Raw genomic sequence first — 21,077 nt, 5'->3', positions numbered from 1 at the left:
CAGTTCTCTAATAATCCAGACTTGATTGGTTTTAGTCAAACATTTATTTTGGAAGATTACTCTAGTTCACTTTCACATTTGGCAACCTCATTTCCACATTCCAGGACATCTGCCTCTCCATAAGTCTTTGTTGATGTTGGAAGAGGTTCATTGCAAGTGTCACTGGGCAGCATCCATTTTTACTCACTTAAGTTCGTTACCCAATCTGCTAACTTTATACTTTGCACAAATCTGCTGTTTGTTATCCTTTTCTTTCTCTTTCTTTTGATCAATATTTAAAGAATTTAGCTTAAATACAAAGAAATAATGTTTTCAGAAACTCATTAATTTGGGATACAAAAAAATATCGGCTTTTGTTTGGTGGAGTCCAAATATCAAAGGTCACTTACTTTTTTCTTTTTCCGCAAGTTGACTTTGACGCCGTCCACGGACACCACGATGTTGACTTTTTTCTTCTTGATGTTTTTCACTTTGAACTCATACTGCAGAGAGAAAACAAAGAGAGAGAAAACATATTTCAAATTTTGTTTTCAATGTAAAACAGAAACACTGGGTTCAGCTTGTTGAACGTAGCATTAGCCTCAGTCTAAACCTCTAGTTAAAGGCATGACTTTTCCATGTTCAAAGACATTTTCATACCAACAACTGAACAGACAGAGACTATCTTTGTCGGTTCTTTCCTCCAAAAATAAACTGTGACTGAGTCAGCATCACAGTTATTGGAAAACATAAAAGGAACGATGACCTTAAAAGATTGCCAATGGATAAAAAAATTAACAATCTGAAAAAAGAACTGCTGCTGAAAAGTAAAAGAACAAGCTGCCCTGAGTGCTGCCTGTTTCAGTGACACCTAGTATCAACTTGTATCCCTGTAGTAAGTGCCAATGCAGTTTAAGCCTTCCACAGTTAAACACATGTTGCAGTGCCAATAGAAAAATAAAAGCATACGTTTTAAATGTAACAGCAACCTCACAGTTATCTCAAATGTCTGAGTTTGGTTCTTTCTGAGGCAGAGGATTCTGAAGAAGTGGTAACTGAAGATGTATGAAATTACCACTTTCTAAACACTGGGCCCTCACAGGAGGTATTAAAAATCTTTTTATTAAACACAGAAAACAGCCAATAAACTTTTGTTGCCGTTGCTCATTTATCCCCACTTTAATTGGTTAGCTTAATTCGTAACTTACATGTTGCAAATGGCTGCTAAAGATACATTACAATATTTGTAGCTTTGATTGAGGGCACAGACTGTCCCTGTGCTCCAGTGAGTTTTTCTGTTACCTCCTATCATTGGACTGTACGTCTCCTCCTGAGATGTGCCTGACTGCTGAGCTTAATTAACTCACATAAAGCTGAAGCACAGTGGATCACCCTTGCTGCCAATTAAAAGTAACCATTTTGGTCAACTGAGACTGGTGGCTTTAACGACAGCAATGTGGTGGCTTCTTTTTTAGAGTTCATTAATGACGTCTACTTCTGTGTGGATCCTTATGTAAGATTGTCAAACACTTAATTAACAATTACAACATGCAAGTGGCAAAAACTAGCACTTTCAGCAGACTTCCATCACTGCCAAGAAGGATTTTGTAGCAGTTATAACAGCATCATTTGCAGCTGCCAACCAAGGCAGTGAAGTATTACAGATATTTTTTGGATCTACTTTAGAGTGCATGTAAAATTTTAAACATGCAGAAGCCAAGGCTAGATTTTTTATTTTGCCTTCACAGAAACATTAAAATCTGACTTCTTGAGTTAATCTTCTTGCTCATTTTTGTGCCTAAGAATCCTAAAAATAGTGCAGATATTCTAATCCAGAACAATGTCTCGCACTGGCGCTGAAAACATGTCGCAGAAAATGACACACAGCTCTGTTGAGCACGTAGCGCAGTCACGATCAGATCACACATCACAGATCAGACTGAGACAAATCCCATCATCTCCACAGCCTCTAAGGGAGCTGTGGCCGCTGTCAAACAACAGCACTGCTTCAGCAGAACACAGCCAATACAATCTGACACCACAGTGTCTGCATGTCAAATATGAAGCATGTTTAAACAGTGCTATCATAGGAACCCTGTTTATATTCACATGCAAAGACATAGTCAAACACTTGTGCAGCCAGGTGTCTACCTCCATCTCCCACAATCCCCTGCAAGTTGGTGAAACTCTGAAAAGATGGAATGAGATGGAGTCATATCGAGCCAGCTGTCATGGCAGTCTGGAGACACATTAGCTCCAAGTACAGTCTGTATTTTCTGTTTGGTTTTTCTTTTACTTTTCAGCACTTTCACTGAGTTGGCTCATCTGTGAGTCTTGCTGCTTGTTACAATATTGTGAAGTGGATGTCCATAAATGGCCCCATAGCCAAAACTTCATATGCAGAAAAGCAGCTCTGTTATGAGCTTAAGTCATAAAGCCTTCCACTCTGAGACGTTGCAAAATTCATCCACTTTGCTGAAATTAAATTCCGGTCTTGCGTATTGATGCCTGTGGGAAGTCTGTTCAGTGCAAGCAGAATGCAACAGCAGTGACATGCTACTGTGTCCAAACAAGCTGACAGGCTGAATCACCTCACAAACTTCAGCAAACACAGAAGATACAATATTTAGAGTTGACTGATGCCACCTCTTGTTTTCAGATTAATAGAGTCCTTTATACTCTCAGAAGGGGACTTGCACCGTCAGTACGAGCTGCCAGAATTGAAAGTTTCTGGCAGCACTGGTTGTAGCACAAAATCTGCAGTGTCACTGAAGCTATAAAGAAAACGTCTGACAGGTCGCGGTGTTCGCATCCAATCACCTCTAAATCAAAACTGAGTATGGATTCTGTTTTTGAACTTTATGTGCCATGTTTTCCCAAATGCTTGCTGGCACTTTGTGTCAATCGATCCGTCAATACTCCTGCTTTTGTAGCTGTCAGTCACTCACTCCCTGCTCACTTTAATGCCACTGTGGATTTAATTCATATCGACTCCCTGTGCTGTGATTCAGTAGGATTTCTTTCTGTTGAAAAAAGACCCTAGTTCACATACTAGTAGTGAGAGGACAAACTCCACTTAGGTTATAAGAGCTGAAAAAATTGAAGTGCACTTAGTCAAAGTTTTTCTTTTGCATCCTTATGGAAGTAATATTAACTGAAGATTTTAGGTCAACAGTTTTCATGAGATGTTATTTAACACAGTCTGGTGGTAACATTGACACATTTGACTGAACAAGCTGAGTAATAAGCTCCAAAGTGCTGAATGTTTCCTTCATCGATCTACCTCAAGGACTACCTTTCACCTTCAGACACTTCAGCTGTCTCTCTCTGGCTTGTGTTTGATCAGCTCTTTGAAGATGGCTCTGATCTAACCGTCTTCTTAGTGTTGCTCTGAATGACGCAACAGCTTACAACAACTCTAGTCTCAAACATAGACTGTATAAATAATGGACGTAGTATCCGTGACGTCACCCATCTGTTCCTTAGCACTGTTTTGAAGCCAATCGTTGGCGAGAGCCATATTGGTAATGCTGAACTCAACCAAACTTAGTGTGAGGTAAAGGGGAGTGGTTTGAGCCTCCTTGCCAACAGCTATTTGTTCTGCTGCAAAGATCGTCTTTTTTTAATTGGTGTGTATGGGGTTTCCGGTGTTTCTGCAGCCAGTCTCAAGAGGATGCTCGATGAATTGCAGTTTATAACACTCCTGCATGGGCTTCATATTTTGCGAACAGAGGTTGAGGCTTGGTCTCAAACCATAGACTGGGTTCAAAGTTTCACTGAATAGAAGCCAAAAGATTTAGAGCTCCCCCTGCTGACTGACTGATGCATAGGACATAATCCTTGCCTCTGCAATGTTAACAGGAGGAACGGAGGACGAATATTACATAAAAATACACATCAAACCATTTTTATTGAAAGATGTTTCCATCATGTATTATGTAAACTGATGGCAGTTTTACATTTGAATCAATGCTACGTGTTTAAAGAACGGATGTGCAGACATTTTTGCTTTTCTCACCTTGAAACATTTGATGTTTTTATTCATCATGTTACATGCGGTTCCTTTCAGGTGTGCAGCAGTCACACAAAATCAATGTTATCACCCCCTGACACATCAATTTCCTGCTGTGTCCTCACATCACCTCACCCCAACCTCACAGGGCAAAAGTCTGAGTAAAGTGCAGGTGAGAATTTCAGCTGCTTGCATTCACACCCTGAACATTTCAGAGAGTTTGTTTTGTGCCAGTGTGAATACAGCTTCTGATACATAGAGAGGTCATTTTGTGCGTGCACATTCAACATCTACAATCATTCACATTTTCAGCATTTGGCATCTCCAGGAGTTGCTGTGGCTGTGAGTCACATCAGGCAGAAGAGTCAAATAAAGAACTGGAACATTTGAAATGGGTCTGTCTGCGTGTTGATGTGGTGACTGTGTGTGTGTGTGTGTGTGTGTGTGTGTGTGTGTGTGTGTGTGTGTGTGTGTGTGTGTGTGTGTGTGTGTGTGTGTGTGTGTGTGTGTGTGTGTGTGTGTGAATGGACGCTGTATAATGGAAGATGACAGAATGCAGAACTCAGGGCCTTAGGTCCAGGAGCTTTAATAAATCCAGATCAGCTGCTCAGCCCTCAGTTACAAACTGTGCTGACTGTGACACAGCAGTCCAGACTGACGGTGTGTTTGTGATTTGACTGATGGACGCAAAAGTCTGAGGTTTGCCAAGAGTCCTTTGAGAGGGCCCCGCTTCTTAATTTCCCAGAACCTCAAAGCTGTGGAAGTCCTGAGACTGTACGCCAAATAATCAATCAACAAAATGTGTCTATACCTAATAAGAAAATACAACGTATAATCTTCAGTGCTTTTTCAAAATAAAACTACAGGAACGATTGAGGTGAAAAATAATGTAATGCGACTCATACCTCCAAGGAATAATAATGAATGATGAGACAAAAGCAGCAAAAAACTTAAAGCTTTGGGTACTTTGTAGAAAAATATTTACTTGGTGAACTTATTGATTTCACAACAAACAATATATTGATTTTCAAAAGTTTGAGTTGCTTCTTTAAGAAACAGAAAAACTCTTCTTCTGGACCTCTACAGTGAATGGTAAAGTAAACGCTTACAGCAGCTCTTGTCTCAAGCCATAGGCTGGTTCAACGTTCAAAGTTGTATGTATATTAAAACGGAAGCAAATTATTTTCACTGACCATGATGCAAAACATTTAGAGCTCCCCCTGCTGACTAGCTGCAATATAGAACATAAACCCTCCCTCCATAATGTTAACAGATGGGACAGCACTTTTATCCTGAAATAACCCCTTCACTATACCTTACATACAGATAGCACATATCATTGATTAGAAACATTTACATACATAGTCCATTTAAGTAAGGACATCTATTGAACAGTGACAATAGTTGCAGGTTAGCAGAAAAAAAAAATCCATTACAGCAGGAATTATGATGGTTATTTGCTTGTAGCTTAAGGAGAAAGACTAATTGTTGTCATCAAGTCACTAGACTGGAAAATAGCTCAGTAATTAAAATGTACACGAAGGTAAATCCATACAAACTTTCCGTCAGGAAACTATATGAGTGTGTGTGTGTTTGTGTCTTTGTGCTTCCATGTTGCTTTGCCTTTCGCGTCGGTCCAAATATCTTCTGAGACATCCCAATAAGAACTCCAAAGCAGAGACTCTCAAAGAACCAGTATTGAACACGAGAACCGTACAGATTAAAAGCTATTTGTTTGTTTCTTTGTTTTTAACTCTGTAAAGCACTTTGAATTGCTCTATGTATGAATGGTGCTTTATAAATAAACTTGCCTTGCCTTGCCTATTCTGAAGAAATCTTTACAAATGTCTTTTAAGATAAAAAATAATAAGTGTAATTCAGCTTTAAAGATACACCGGCTTGATCTCAGACCTCTGAGAAGTCACCCACATCTGTGATGTGTTCTGAGTTTTATATAGAACCTGATGGTTTTAAAATTGATTTTAAAATCTGTATTTATTGCATGGGGATAGAACCAGCAATGAGACATATGGTGGTTCGGACATAAAACTACTCATTTCACAAGCCACATCACTGGCTTCTGGAACACAAAGACAATCTCCTCTTGTTTGAGTTTTCGTGTACAACAAAAAGTTGTTGCAGACAGAATGTACCGATACTACCAGCTCTAGATCAGCGTATCATCACGTTCTAATCCTTCATGATCTAATAATGCCCAATTACACACTCCAAAACATAACACACTTATATGTACACACTTCAGTTCTTAAATATAGTGTTGTACAGTCAAACAAAGAGAACTGAAGTACATCAGTGGAGTCTCAAAGTGCAGGAATGTTTTCGTGTCGGAGCGTTAGGAGTAATTTTATGGCCGTGTTGTAATCTCCGCTAATGTTGACGGTGCTGCACACACAGGATCTGAACGATGGTGAGCCTGACGGATTAGGTGATTGACCTCCTCGGAGATGATTACAGCAGCAATTTAACAAATTTCATGCGGTGCTTGACGGGCTAAGTGTATGCAGCATAATATGACAGAAGGCACTTAACTCTAATAAGCCTGTCTATTCCTGTCTGATACAGCCCCATTATTGAGTCCACGGCACTCTTCACACGCTCTACAGTGCTTTCAGTTTCTATTGCAAGACACAGCAGTGATGTGATTTATCATGTCACCACTGCATCCATCTGTAGAATATGAGACTGTGAGTGCGTGTAATTAAACACTCATAGCACAGGAACATCTTCACCCGAGGCTTTTTTGGGCAAAGGCTTTCAATATACAGCAACTCTGGCAATGCATTCAGTCTGACTTTTACCCTGAAATGTTTCACCTCCACAGTCCAGCAGAAGTGTCGAGGGTGTTTTAACCAGCATAGAAATCAGCTAAGGACACTGTTTAGGTCATTCAGGGTAATCCTTAATGTCTTTGCTCCCTGAAATTTGCAGCTAAATGCTGGTAAATTCTGCAGCTTCATGAACATTTGATGCATGAGAGAGGAAGAGCGGGGTTATAAAACAAAGAGGAAATTAATTGCAAGATGCTGTTTCAACTGGAGGCCTTTGAACTACAGTGCTGTACAATAAATCCCAAGTTCATTATTGTCGCAATATGAGCATTAAAATAAATGGGCAATAAATACTACCAGAAGTCTATGAAAACATGATAGAAACAGGTATTGTGTAGAACATAAAGAGCAGCAGTTAAACATAGACCCGATCCTGGTATGGGCCAATGGGGCGGATCTATTTTATATACATATATATATATATATATATATATATATATACATATACTCAATTCTGTGCTATTCTGTTTTTACAACAACCATGTGCACATACTACATCATCAATGTGTTGGTGGGTCTATGCATCTTTCTCGGTGGCCACTGTCTCATGGAGGAAGATAGCTATAGATACTAAGCAGGTATTTCACGTTTGTTACACTCTGGCCACAACTTGCGATATATGCAAAGACGCAAGAAACTTCCAAGAAAAACCCCGGGGATGGTTTGAAAGTTTGAAAAATAACACAGACAGTTGTTGGATAAAATGCTCTGGATTAGAAATGACTGTGACTCATTTATACGATGGATACCTCCATATTGTTAAACACTAGGAACCCAGGTACACTTAACCATCACGTAAATATTTTTCCAGGCACTGCAAAGCCTGAACTCTAAAGAAAATGTGCAAATACTTACAGTGATAAGCTTTACTATAGATATCTTGGGCGTTGTAGCTCTTAAGTCTAATAATAAACTGGTTGGACACGAATTACAGGCCACAGAGTGCAGTGCTAGAAGCTAAAACACTTCCACAGAACAAAAAACAGCGACTGGATTCAGACAGACATCAGATAAATGTTTGACCAGCCGCAAATTGTCTTGAACTAATTGCACATCGGTTTGTTTGCACCATTTTGTGACAATTCTGATTAAACATTGACATTTTCTTTTCTTTTCTTTTCTGTTTTGATTTAGTTTTTATTTTCATTCTGACTGGAATTAACTGATTGGATCAGATCAGTATCTTCTGGTACCAAAGCCCAGGGATAGTATCAGTACTGAAAAGGTTGGATCAGTGCATCCCCAGTCCAAGTTGAAACTGGTCTCATGCAAACATGTGTTAAATCCAGTTTTTGGCTGCTTTGGCTCTCAGTTAATGGGATATGCTTGTGTGCAGCAGGTTGGAAGACAGACCATTTCAGTATGCCAAGCAGTGACAGGATTTAAGGGCATCATGTAAACAACACCAAAATAAAATGAATGCTGGAGTCCAAGAAAAGGCTCATCCATCATGCAAAAAAGTCAGTCTAACATTTGCAGCCACTATTTCCAGATAAACGAGTCATTATTTCCTAAAGGTCCTCTCCTCCTGTTTCCAGTATAATCCATCATTTTGGCAACAAAGAAGCCAAAACACAGACACAATGGAAGCCTCAGCCAGCGGTGCTATTTCCACTCACTGGAATATCAGCTGCGAGCCAGGAGAGAAAAATAAAAGCCTGAGTTTCATTTCTGTCAATGACCGCAGAGAAAGGATGCAAATAAACATGCAGACACATTTACACACACACACAAGCACGCACGCACGCTGTATACCACAGAGGTCAATATGAGCATTCAGTGATCTCAGCAGGTCAGCACAGAGTGCGTTAGCCGCCTCCTCTCCTGTTAGACAAGCTCTTTATAAGCCTATTGTCAAAGGCCTGTCTGAGCTGATAATGTGTTGTTGAAGTCTAACTTTTGTTCACTTTTACAGTTCCTGCTGTCTGGTTTACAGCGCTGCCAGCATGCACAATGTGCTCCAAACCAGAGATTTTCCAGCTGTGAGTTTTCTCCCTGACCAGTCATGAGCACAGATCCATCTCAGAGGTACGTCTACTCCACAGAGAGAAAAATAATGATAGAAAAAAAGGAAAGAGGGAGGTACAGAAAAGGTGGAAGATGAGGTGATGATACAGTTGGAATAAAGTTAAATTAACAGCACAGATCATTAATCTCATAATAACATGAACTCAAAGTTAAGGTCTCTTACACTTGCAGACTGTCGTGTTGTCATTAGCTGCTAGATGAACTGAACTGCATGTAGTCTTAACCTTCACAGAACACCTGAAGTCACTGCTGAGACCTAATGCTGAGCTTTTTTCACCCCTCCTCAATTCAAATTTCACGCTAAATCAATCACACAGCCAGTAGAACATTTCTTTTAAGGTTGCTGGTTTTCAAAATGGCAGTTGTATCATTTCACAGCATCAGAAGTACACCAGTGAGCGGATCTCTCTCAGAGTTAATGATCTGTCGCTAATTTATGGCATATCTCACCTGGCTCAGTGTTACTGAGGAATTTATTGTGCCGGTCTTCTTGTACAGCGAGATATCTACTCATGAAATTGCTTTCAAATGAAGCAGGGTTGTCACTGATTGTGCCTTTTTATTTCATTTGAGTACAGCCTAGAATGTGTACCGAGGTCAGGGATGTCAACATTGACCTGCAGGTTGGGCCTAAGGCTGGTGGTGCTTGCTCTGCTATTGTTAGCTACACTCTGCAAACATTGTTTACCTGCAGACTCAATGATCCTGTGTTTAGCCCTGTTCAATAAATGATCCTCAAATTTGACCTGTTTGTGAGTTTGTTCTTACCGTTTCACTTGTCAGTAAAATATTGATTAAATGATTGGGAAATTTGTCACTCCTGAGCATCCTGAGTTGTCATGATAGAGTCTTGACCAAGCGGTAACCTCCAGCCGCGAGAATTGAAGCCAATGCAGAAGTATTAAAACTGCAGTTCATCGAGTGTCCGCTTGATGCTGGCTCAGGAAGTACTGGAAACCACATACACATCAATTCAAAATAGCTGAAATAAACATGTTTACAGCCTGGTAGAAAAAACAAGTGTAGTCTGGATGGCTCATTTCTCGATCGGCACACACTGAACGGGGTTGAATTTTTTCATAACGCGGCAATTTCGAAGATATTAAGATTGCAAGTTTTCCATTATGAGAGGCACCGCTGACTTGATTGGCAGGCGGGAACACTAGCTGTTGGCAAGGAGGCTTAAATCCCACCTCATTAGGTCACACTCACTCAACAGCAGTTATGTTGAGTTCAACATTTCCAATATGGCTCCCGCCGACGATTGGCTTCAAAACAGTGCTTCAGAAACAGACTTCACGGATACTACGCCCATACAGTCTTAACAAACCAGGGGGAACACATCATGTATGATGATGCCAAATCTACATGCTAACAATGGCGTTTAAATCAACATTTTCAATAGCCTGGTTCAGCTGTACAGTTCTCAAGACACAGTTTTCTGGTCAGATTTTTAAAAGCCTCCATAGGGGTTGAAGAATGTTGGAGCAGAATCGTGTCAAAATGCATGCCCTAACAAAAAAACCCTACAAGTGTGTATCCCTTGCAGTCTGCTGTTTAACAGGGCAACAATGGATGAGATGGCAACCGCTTATCTTTTCACTTTTTGCTATTGAAAATTACCATGAAAACCAACACTTAATTCAGTGAAATGCATTCAAACAGAACATAACATAACTCTCTTGTGAAACTGATGCTCCTCTACTCATTTGTCGGCAAACAAGCTAAATGATGGTTCGTTTGTTCATCAGACAAGGTCACAATGATGAACAGCAAATCAGACAACAATTTAGTCGCCTGATGAACAACATGTAAATGTTCCCACAGTGATGGGATTGCTTTTCAGATGCTATGACATTTTAATAATAGACTCAGTGTTTAACTTAAAGTCATTACAAACCTTTTACCGTCTTTGCATTTACATAAAAATAAAGAGGGCATCTGCAGAACAGATGTTTCAAAAACCTGTTACCATTGTCTCAGTGCAAAGAGTTGTAATATCATGGTGCAGTGCTGCAGATCTGAGGGTCACACAAACACAAGATATTGCTGAGCTTGCACATTTGTACTGAAAGCTCATGTGAAGAGTTTCCAGCTGGGTTTAAACAGGCTAAAATGAATATTGATGACTTGATGTGGCTTACAAAGGCACAAAAAAGGCCCTGTTTTTAATTTCTGTATCATAATTTTTAAGATACGGTGCTGGAAAGGGTCAAACAAAGAAAGTTTGCAGAACTCCCTCCTTTTTTCCCCACAGAACAGAATAAAGGTGACTGGCATGTTCGACAATAAGCAGGATGAGAGTTTTAATAGGACAACAGTACTTCTTCATGTACAGGATGAAATCATCAAGTTGATGGGTACTGCTTTGTTCACAGGGGCGCAAAAACCCACACAAACTGAGAGTTTCTCACAGGAGCTTTAAGAACATGTGGAAGGATAACAACTGAAAGGGATTACAGGCTGTTTCTACTACAGCACCAAAGCAGCAGCCAGCTCTCTGTATCCACTCGTCTGTGAAGAGCTTCAGCTGTATTTTCTGATTAAACCACAGATCTCCAGTCAACTCCCCAGAGACTCAGGGTTTCACTGCTTCTTACACCACAACACACTCTTTCAGCATTTCCCCTCCTATACATTAACCTCCTTCAATCTTTTTTTCTCCATCTCCCATGTTCTTTTTGTTACCTCTTGTCATTCTATTGCATGTGTGCATGCATGCTCATTTCCCCACTGTCATTTTACACTCCCCATTCCCAACGGTTATTTTGAAAGAGCATCCAGCCTCCTGTGTGTCCCTTTTTCTCCCATTATAACTTCTTCTCCTCCTTTTTCACTCATTTCTTTCCCCATCACCCCCTGCCCCTCAAACCTCCCTTTCCTCCACAGACCAGCTGCTGATTCAATCTCAAGTAATGTAGTTTATAGAATAGTATTTCATTTTCCCAAACCCTTTGAACAGAAGACCCTGCAGGGTCCATCAAGTATCATCGATCACAGTGATGGCTTTGAAACAAAGTCAAAAAGAACATTTTCAAATGCATGTTATTTCACGAAGTAAGACCATTCACGCCGAAAACATTACTGTACAATTAGCGGCCAATAAAAAAGTTGCAATAGGACTTCTCTGGAAACTACACTACACCAACGTACGTGCATAAAAGAAAAGGTACTACAAGGCTACATATTTCGCTCAAGTTTATATTATGCTGTAAAATGCACATTCACGAGCAAAACTGTCTGAACAGTCCATTATGTCTTTCCTGTAGAGCCTTGATCAAATCAGAAGATCTTCCTTTTCAGAGTTAGTAATATTAAAGTCCTGCAGAATGTGAAAAGACCTGTATTCAATGAGGACGTTTTGAAAACTCAATTTTGTCGTGTTTGCGTGAGTATCGAGAACAAAAGTATTGGGAAACCCTGATGTACCTGTACATGGCAATACTTTTTGTATTAATTTTCCATGTTGCCAGACGACAGGCTACCGGTTTGTTTGTTTATGTCTGTTCAGTACTGGTAGGTTGAATAGTATGTTTAGGAGGAAATCTCTCTGTTCTTCATCATTTTTGCCGCAGCACAGTGGCGAAAACATTTACAAAAACAACTGGAGTGTGATGAGTCAAGCAGCTATTTGTTCCGGTTGCCAGGTTTGACTGAATCCCCACTACAAATGATCAACTCCAGGGGTCAGTTGAAAGCAAGGAGATACCATCTCTTCTAGGTGACTGAGGCTTGCATGTTAGGTTCACAAATGGCTAAACAACCCGAGCTAAGGAGGCGGATGTCCCCTGTTTGGGAACATCTTATCCAAATGATCCAGGTTTGAAAGCACCCCAAGTCCACTCAGTAGGTTTTTTGGGCTTTCCATCAGCCTGTCCAAGATTCAAAGAAAAATACTATCATCAACTCCCTCAGTGATATTAAAAATTAAACATCTTTCCATCCGAAAAGCAAGATATCCTCATACAAAAAAAATACTATAAAAGAGCTTCTTCTGTTTGAGAGATTTTTCTTTAGCCTTCAAAACAAGAACGAAGTTACAGTCTACAAGCAAATATACCAGTAACACACACTCTTTTCTTTTTCAACGGTGTGTATGTGAAAGGTAAGCTTGCGATACACTCAATGATGTCTGATCATGATTAACCTTCAGGGCCAACTGGTAAAGTTTTGTTGGTATACCCAGCAGACATCCAGATAACTGACAAGACACATCCTGGCTAAGACTCCCCTCCATCACTTACTAATTGTTAACAGTCTGTTTAGTAATTAAGAGATAAGAATTACAATTAAGGTTGAGAAAAGATGTCTATGGCTAATCTACATATCTTGGGATACAAGAAGAGGCTTAAAAATAAGAACTGTGTCAGTGGGTCCTGAGATTGTGTTTCTGACTGCAACTGAAGCCTGCTAAAAAAATCTACTTTTCTATTTCTGTTAGAGTTTTTAAAGGGTTTCCTTCACCTGAAAGAATAGTTGAGGTGAGAGTGGGATGATTAAAATGAACAAACAGCTTCAGTTCATGCCTTTGAGGATGTGATGCAAACATTTGTTTGGAACAGCAAACAGTCGACTGCACTGAGAGAACCCGTCACTAAAGTAGGTGACAGAGGTCTTTTATCACTGTGAGTTGATTGTGGCTATATTCTGCATTACCGCTGCTCCCCTAAATTGATGAGCACATTTTACAGACATAGAAAACTAAATGCTTCAAGTCCTACAAACAAACAAACAGTTTCTTTTTCTGGTTTTGTCCCACATCCATCACTAATACATGAGCTACAACATTTGGGACTGAATCCATTAAAGAAGACGTCTCCACATCTGGACCGTCTCCAGTGAGCGAAATACGACTTCTGAAAGGAAGTTTAGTCTTCAGGCTTTATAAACAAGACTTTCTAAGACTGTTGGCACAGTTTCTTGTTGTGTGATGAAGGGATCGAGGGAAATCTATTTCTTTATCGCCTGTCACAGCAGTAATGAATAGTTAAAGACGTTCTCCTCTGACAGTTGAATTCACATTTACTAACTCACACAAGCCGTTCTCTCTCACCATCTCTGGATTTGATTTTAAACAAAAGCTTCAAAAGCTTCAAAAGTACAACAGATACTTCTCACTAAGCTCACTGAAAGAATCATCCGCTCATCCATCCGTCCATTCACCCATCCATTTGTTTTCTTCAGAGTTGGATCGCCTGTGGGATATGTGATCTCTTGAGCGAGTTCTGGGTCTTTCAGGGGTCTTCTTCTGGGTGAACGTGCCAAGAAAACCTTCAGATCAAGGCACCCAGGAGATCAGACACCCAAACCACATCAACTGACTCTTGTGTGAAGGGGTAATGAGCTCCCTCTGGGTGTCTTGTCTCTTTCTCCTACAACCACGTCTGAGATAAAGAACATCTGAGCTACCCCCCCGGAGCTAAACCTGAGGGCAGAGCTCTTTGGGGAGCATCTACTGGCCAGGTTTTCACCCATTTGGCCTGGCTGGCTGGGCTCAGTCTCGTCACCTGAAGAGATAGGCGGGTCAAGTGCTTTGTAAGCTGGGCAGCAAGCACCGGCAGGGACCAGGTTCTGTGTTTGTTATCTCAAAGAAACAACTCAAGAAAGAAACTCTCCATTGTTGGCACAAGAGGAAAGATATCCCTGTCTGCCTGATCGATACCCTTTTGACTCACCGTCTGAAGTGTGAAATGATACTCTGTTATCAGAAATCCCTTCAGCTAATCTGCCTTTACCTCTGTAACAATGGTTAGAGTGCCGTTCAGAAGGTCAATGCTGACAAATGTCTAACATGATGATGGAATCCACTGATTCACAATCAAACAGTACAGATAGAAGTACGCTGCTGGTCCGTTATCTAAGGTTATTTTGGGCTTTTCATCAGTCTCTTTAACCTTTTCCCTGATCAGTTTTCCCTTCGTAAGAGCAGGAGGAAGGAGGAGATGAGTTACACAGGCTTTTCTTTGCTCTTATTGAACCGTGTCAGAGGAGAAATCCCTCCCTTCCCCAACAGGATACAAGAGACAAACTCAATTTGGAGCCAGTTGGTGTATCGACAAATCACTTTAAGCTCGTCTCATTTTCAGGGCCCTGCTGTATAAAAGCGGGAGCGGCTGATGGCCCTTATTGGTTATAAAGATTACAGCTTCCTCTCATCCAGAATGGATCTGATTTGACGATGAACACGTCCATGGAAAGTGAAACCACTGAAAATGTCAGAATGAGACAATATCTTTTTACGGTGCTCTTCTTTATGAGGGATGCAGAGCAGTCTTCATCACTTTTACTGGAAATTATTATAAGAGCTAAACTGCAACTCATCCATATTCCCAGCCATTTGACCCTCATCGATTGCCCCCTAGTTATTTTTATAAGTCTTGTTAAGCTTTCCATTCAAGCACTGCAGAATGTTCAGTTTACAGAGATGAACCTACAAATGCATGAAGTAAAAACATAGATAAAACACATCTCATGTTTCTGTCAAAGGTGACAATAAAAGTTTGTGAGGTGAAACTGCATCTTTGAATGATTTTTTTAATACAATAACCTTGTTAAAGAACATTAAATATGTCTAAGGAAAGTGTGTTTCAAAGACTGGGGCTAAAGTTACATGTCCTATGCAATCAGGCTGCACTTCATGATCCATGCATGAGAAGACAAGGTACTAAGAAGCAGCACTACAACATTATGTATGCAAAATTAAAATCCCTTAAAGTCAGACGTAGTAATGTTCAGGGAAGGCTTAATGTTCCATGCTAAAGGGAGGTGGGGGGGTTGAAGTGATTCTTCAGATGGTGGGAATTCTTGACTGGCATTAGAAGTCTCCAAACCCTGAGCCTCTTGTACCATCATGCAATCCTGACATTTCCTGGATCTCTGTCCCTGAAATTTTCCAATGTCACTTGTTCACACATGTCCCTCATTTATGATGAGGTTTGGGAGTCAGGACATGACATCAAAAGCATGCTGCAAAAGCAGCGGTGTAATGTTTACAACATGATGCTGAAAAAAGCAACAGAGACCAATGCTATTTTTGCAGTTCCTACATTTATATTAATGCTAATGAACAGACATCTTTCCTGTTCTGGTCTTGAGAAAGAATTTCCTTCAACCTCGAACTTTCATCAGATTTTCATCCTGTAACATGCAGCAGGGCATTCCAAGCCAAAATACCATTCAATAATCACTACCATTGTAGTCCAAGCTGCTGGTAGTGGGCACTGGCAGCGTTTGTCTCAACCTTTATGCCAGAGATCTTGTGACACAGCAGCGTGGTGCATATGTTTACATTTTACAGCCGTGCTCAGTCACTGCAGTGCTCCCCGTTTCTGAATCTCACACCACTACACGTATTTCCAGCGATTGTCGCTAATGTTTTCTTCTCATTTTGGTATTTAATGCAGTTTTCATTCTTCTTCTTCTGTTACTCTGCAGTGAGCATACAGCTTTAAGACGCTCTATGGCCACTGTCTGGTGGGAATACCATATTACAACCAGGCTTCGGTGAAAACAATGAAAAATTGTACTTTTAAAATGAGATAATATCCACATTAATTCTTGGATTTTCTATAATTGAACGAATATTAGAGCATTTGAAAATCCTGTCCCATCCCTTAGCAGTTCTTCCAGGTTGCATGATATAAACATAATCACTCCTCACTTGGCTGCTCTCTCACGTTGAATCTTACTGAATATAGCCTTGCTGTGTTCCTAAATTTGCTAACCCCAATTTAATATGTTTATTTTATTAGGAGCTGGTGTTTGCATTAGTCTGACCTGCCCAGGACGAAAGTTTTTATGGCTTTTTTGAAGGTGTGAATCAGGCTCAAGTGATTTGAAACTACTGACACAACCCTTATTGTAGATGTTTGTGTAAGCCCAAATAGTAATAGTACTGGCATTTAGTGCATATGCAAGATAAACTCACACAAATGTACAAGCAGCCAAACTTGTTTGATAAACCTAATATGAGCTTTCTGTAAGTACTTAGCAACCCTCATTCACTTTGGCATGTTTAGAAATCTGAAGCTTGACAAACCAACTATGCCTACTTACAGTTTCTAAGTAACTTAACAATCACAGTTCAGGGAAGTACAAAGGAAAATATATTTTTTGAACCTCACTCCATGTGTCACATTGAAATCATTTTTTGTTGCAAGTATCAATTACACTTTGGAGATTGGAATCTGCCCCTGTTTTCAGTGTGTTCATAAAAATAAGGGAAAGAAACTTTGTTGCAAACTGCAAAGTTGAAATAGCTGCCACATTTCATGGACGTAAACAGACAACAGGCATAGATTGGAAGATGAGGTGGCACTTGAGAACCCACATGAGTACCAACCTGACCTGTTGAGTCAGCACAGCAGGAAGAAAAGCCTGAAGGGCCAGAAAGTAGGTTAGAGAAAGTATTTTTCACTCCCTCCACTTGTTTGACTCACACGCAGCACAATATCAGACGCAGAAAAGAAAAGCTCTCTCTGCATTTCTTTCATTATCTTTGCTATTTCTGTCTATATGTCAAAACTGAAACCAACAGTGTTCCTATATGTCTTTGTACTGTTCAGATGGACTATTTCCACCACAACAAGCTCTCACTGTGAATGTTTTAAATGTTTACAAAGTCTGTGTGGTGACACGAAACTCCAACAACAACTTCAGAGAGTTTGGAGAAAGCACAGGCAAGCTTCACTTCAGTCACTTCAGCTTGAAATGCCAAAACCGACCTCGAAAGATCAGTGAGCTGTTTATAATGTGCTCTAATAACATGAACCAGGGCATGTTCCGTATGAAAATGAGTGACAGCAACTTTGACTCCCAGCAATCATTCAGTTCAATGTGTGTAAAAAAGGCTGCAATTATGTCCAAAGGCAGTGATTTGAACTGTCTCTTTATAAACCGACCTTTCTTCTATAAAGATTCTCCTTTGATAAACAGCTGGTCCGGTGAGAGTCACGCTTATTAGCATGTCAAAGGCTGCCACTCAGTCATACTCAAAATTCCTCAGTGACACATAACAAATGACTCTGACTGACTGTAGTGGCTTTAATGTCTCCTCTCCAAAGACATCCAGTTTGTATATATTCCACAGAATGGCAACAACGTTTGATTCCTTTACAAAGCAGCTAATAAAAACCCTTTATTCCAGCATTTGGTCCGTTTAGTGCTAAAACTCTGAAGGACGGTGTGATCTGAATAAATCAGAGAGAAGGAGCACAAAAGGCAGCAATAGAAGATGGAAATGGCAAAGACAGAAAAAGAGGCAGACTGATTCTTTTAGTATAATTCTTCTAAAAGGTTTGATCTCTAAAGCCTGCAGCAGCACTACTCTATCGAGACTTTGTGTGTTGGCAGAGATAAATATGAGATAGTTCAAAGTGTGTTATCCCCAATTCCAAAAGTCAATGCTATTTCACCTTTACTTATCAGAAACTATTCTCCAGTGAGTGTTCACCACAGCTCTACTTTAAAAAAGTGTTTCTCTGCTGGATGGTGTGATGGTATCGTTGAAGGAACAGGTCTGAACTGCAGAGGGGGCTGCACATTAATCTATCATTGACTGAAGTTGTTTCCACTTCTGTCTTTGCACCATTCAAAATCAAAGTTTGATTTCAGAAAGAACCGCACATTGCTTAACTCGTAAAACTTTCTTTATGGATAAAGCTTATGGCAGGGCTTTCTAAAAAACACATGGCACTCTGGAAAAAATTAAGAGACCACAGCAAAATTATCAGGGATGTTTGGGTAAAATTAACATTTTTGTTTTATTCTATAAACTGCTACAACATTTCTACCATTTTCCAATTAAAAATATTTTAATTTAAAGCATTTATCAATCAATCTTTATTCATATAGTGCCAAATAACAATAAACGGTAGCTAAAGACGCTTCAACAAAAAGAGCAGATCTCTATGTTAAGTTATTAACAAAGACCCAACATCAAGTCAGGATAAGATCCAGTCCCATTTTACAGACAGGACTCAGTCTTATCTCATCTTAATCCACCATGAGCAGATCACTTTAGCAAGTTACAGCAGCAAGGACAAACTTCCTTTAACAGGCAGAAACCTTGAACAGGACCAGACTCATGTTAGACAGCCATCTGCTTGGACCAAGTTGGGGTTGATAACAGGGATAAAGGAGATGAAGAGAGATTATAGTTGTGATAGTGGTTATGCCAGCTACTATAAGCAAGGAGTGGCATTAAGTAATCCAACAGCAATGTGAAAGAGTGGTGGAGAGCATGCCAAGACGCATGAGAGCTGTGATGAAAATCAGGGTTATTCTACCAAATAATGATTTATGAACTCTTCCTAAGTTAAAACATTAGTATTGTTTTGTTTAAGAATGGATATGAACTTGAAGTCTGAAAACACTGCACCTTTTTTGTTATTTTGACCATTTAGTCATTTTCTGCAATTTTCAGTTCAATATATTCAAACATATAATCTTGCAGTGGGCTCTTAATTTTTTTCCAAGGCTGTATTTTGCCCATATAAGCCAGAATTTGGTCCATGGATACAAAAACATGTCTTTTAATTGTGTCCTTGTTTTCCTGGTAACAAAGGCAGAATAAAGTGAGGACGGTGGTGATGTCCAGCGTTGGAGCCAGTAGGTAGAACAACACTTTCAGTAATTGCATGACACCAATATTACCCTGATTCGGGGTGCAATGTTGAGTATAAAAGCGCAGTTACAGCGAAACTTTGTCCCAGCACTGTTGCAGAGTTGCAATGTTTAAGAGGCTCATGGAAACACTTGTTTGACTGTTGGTTCAGAAAGTCGTGACATCCTGTATGAACACTAGTTTAGTCTGTTACCCTTTGTTGTAGATGTTTCCACTAAAGCAAACCACACTGAAGGGGAAACCTCAACAAATAAAGGCTGAAAGGAGCAAAAGTTGACTTTTTCACATCTCCTCAACACAAAGAGCAATGAACAGAGCAAACACAAACAACTCTGTGAGAATCTTTGCGTTACCGAGGACCCCACTGAAGCTCTAATCTCTTCAGTTATGAGGCACAGAATCCACTCATGTAAGGACACAGAATCACAGAAAGGAGGTCTAAAAAAGCAACACTACCAGACAACCAATTACAGGAGGAGCCTCTGCCGCTGACGAGGGGATCTCGGCTGGAATTAAATTAGAGCATGGGCTGAGCAGCTACTGGCTGTCATGATAAAGCCCTTCAGAAGACAAACAGTAAGGGATTATCAGCTCTTACAGCTTTAATTGGCACTTTAATGAAGTCGCCCACAATGTATCTGACAGCCACTAAAGGAAAACCTCCTATTTGTACACGTCGATTACACCTCAGGGTGTGATATTAGTTAGAAAGGGAACTTTAAAGGGTGTCTTTAACAGAGTTCATATTTAATGATGACTCAAAGTGGATCAAATAAAATGTGTCAGAAGTTATCTACAACATAATTAGGAATGGTAAGCTGTGTTTAACACAGCCAATTAGCACTGGATTAGCAGAATGCCTTTGCTTTTGAGGAAGAGTCAGCTTCCTCTTTTGCAGACAATAAGCTAAGTATACAGGAAATATCACATATTACAAGAGGAGGTATTAGATAGAGATTACAGACAGAGGAACCAGCCAACAAGGGCGGTCTGAAAGAGTACCCTGAGGCTTATTTATGGCAGCTTAATGAGAAGATTAGACAGTGTAATAGCTCCCCTGGCCTGAGGTAAATAAGCCTTACACCTGAAAGGAGATTTCAACACACAACTTTGTAATCCCAGTAAAAGATAAAACCCCTTAAGGCAGAGGAACACCTTGTCTCTACTGTGTGGAGCTGCAGCCTGAATTCTAATGAATCTTCTAAAAATACTGAAATGAAAGTGGAAGGTGTATCTGCTTTAAAGAAAAAAACAGTTTAATCTTCTGATTCAATATTTGCAGGTAGAGTATGTTTACGGCCTCCAGCACCTGTGTGGATATGCCTCAGCTGTGCACATCTAGATGTGGGGATTTTCACACATTCCTACCTGCAGGTTTTCTCAAGCTGTGTGCCTTTAAGCTGATGCCTTCTTGTCATTACATCCATTGTCAGACAGCTTGAAGTTATCCACACCAACACATGGAGGACCTCAGCACTTGAAAATTTTCCAGTGTTCAGATAATTATTACCTTGCTTAAATAGCTTACTAAGACATGCAATCTGCAAAATTCTGATTGCATGTCTGCAAATTTCACACATCTTCA

The 21,077-nt window shown here is 40.1% G+C and overlaps 1 protein-coding gene across 1 annotated transcript in view; it reads right to left on the bottom strand.

Annotated features, from left to right (window-relative positions):
* The window catches only part of LOC117832707 (carboxyl-terminal PDZ ligand of neuronal nitric oxide synthase protein-like), a 224,937-nt gene that overhangs the window by 141,431 nt on the left and 62,429 nt on the right, over window positions 1–21,077 (bottom strand). The window contains exon 3 of the mRNA XM_034711947.1: window positions 390–482. Within this exon, the coding sequence (XP_034567838.1) occupies window positions 390–482 (93 nt within the window). The remainder of the gene's footprint in view (window positions 1–389; window positions 483–21,077) is intronic.

This window comes from Notolabrus celidotus, chromosome 2 (assembly GCF_009762535.1).
Source record: "Notolabrus celidotus isolate fNotCel1 chromosome 2, fNotCel1.pri, whole genome shotgun sequence".
Taxonomy (NCBI): domain Eukaryota; kingdom Metazoa; phylum Chordata; class Actinopteri; order Labriformes; family Labridae; genus Notolabrus; species Notolabrus celidotus.
This window is presented reverse-complemented; position numbering and strand designations above follow the sequence as displayed.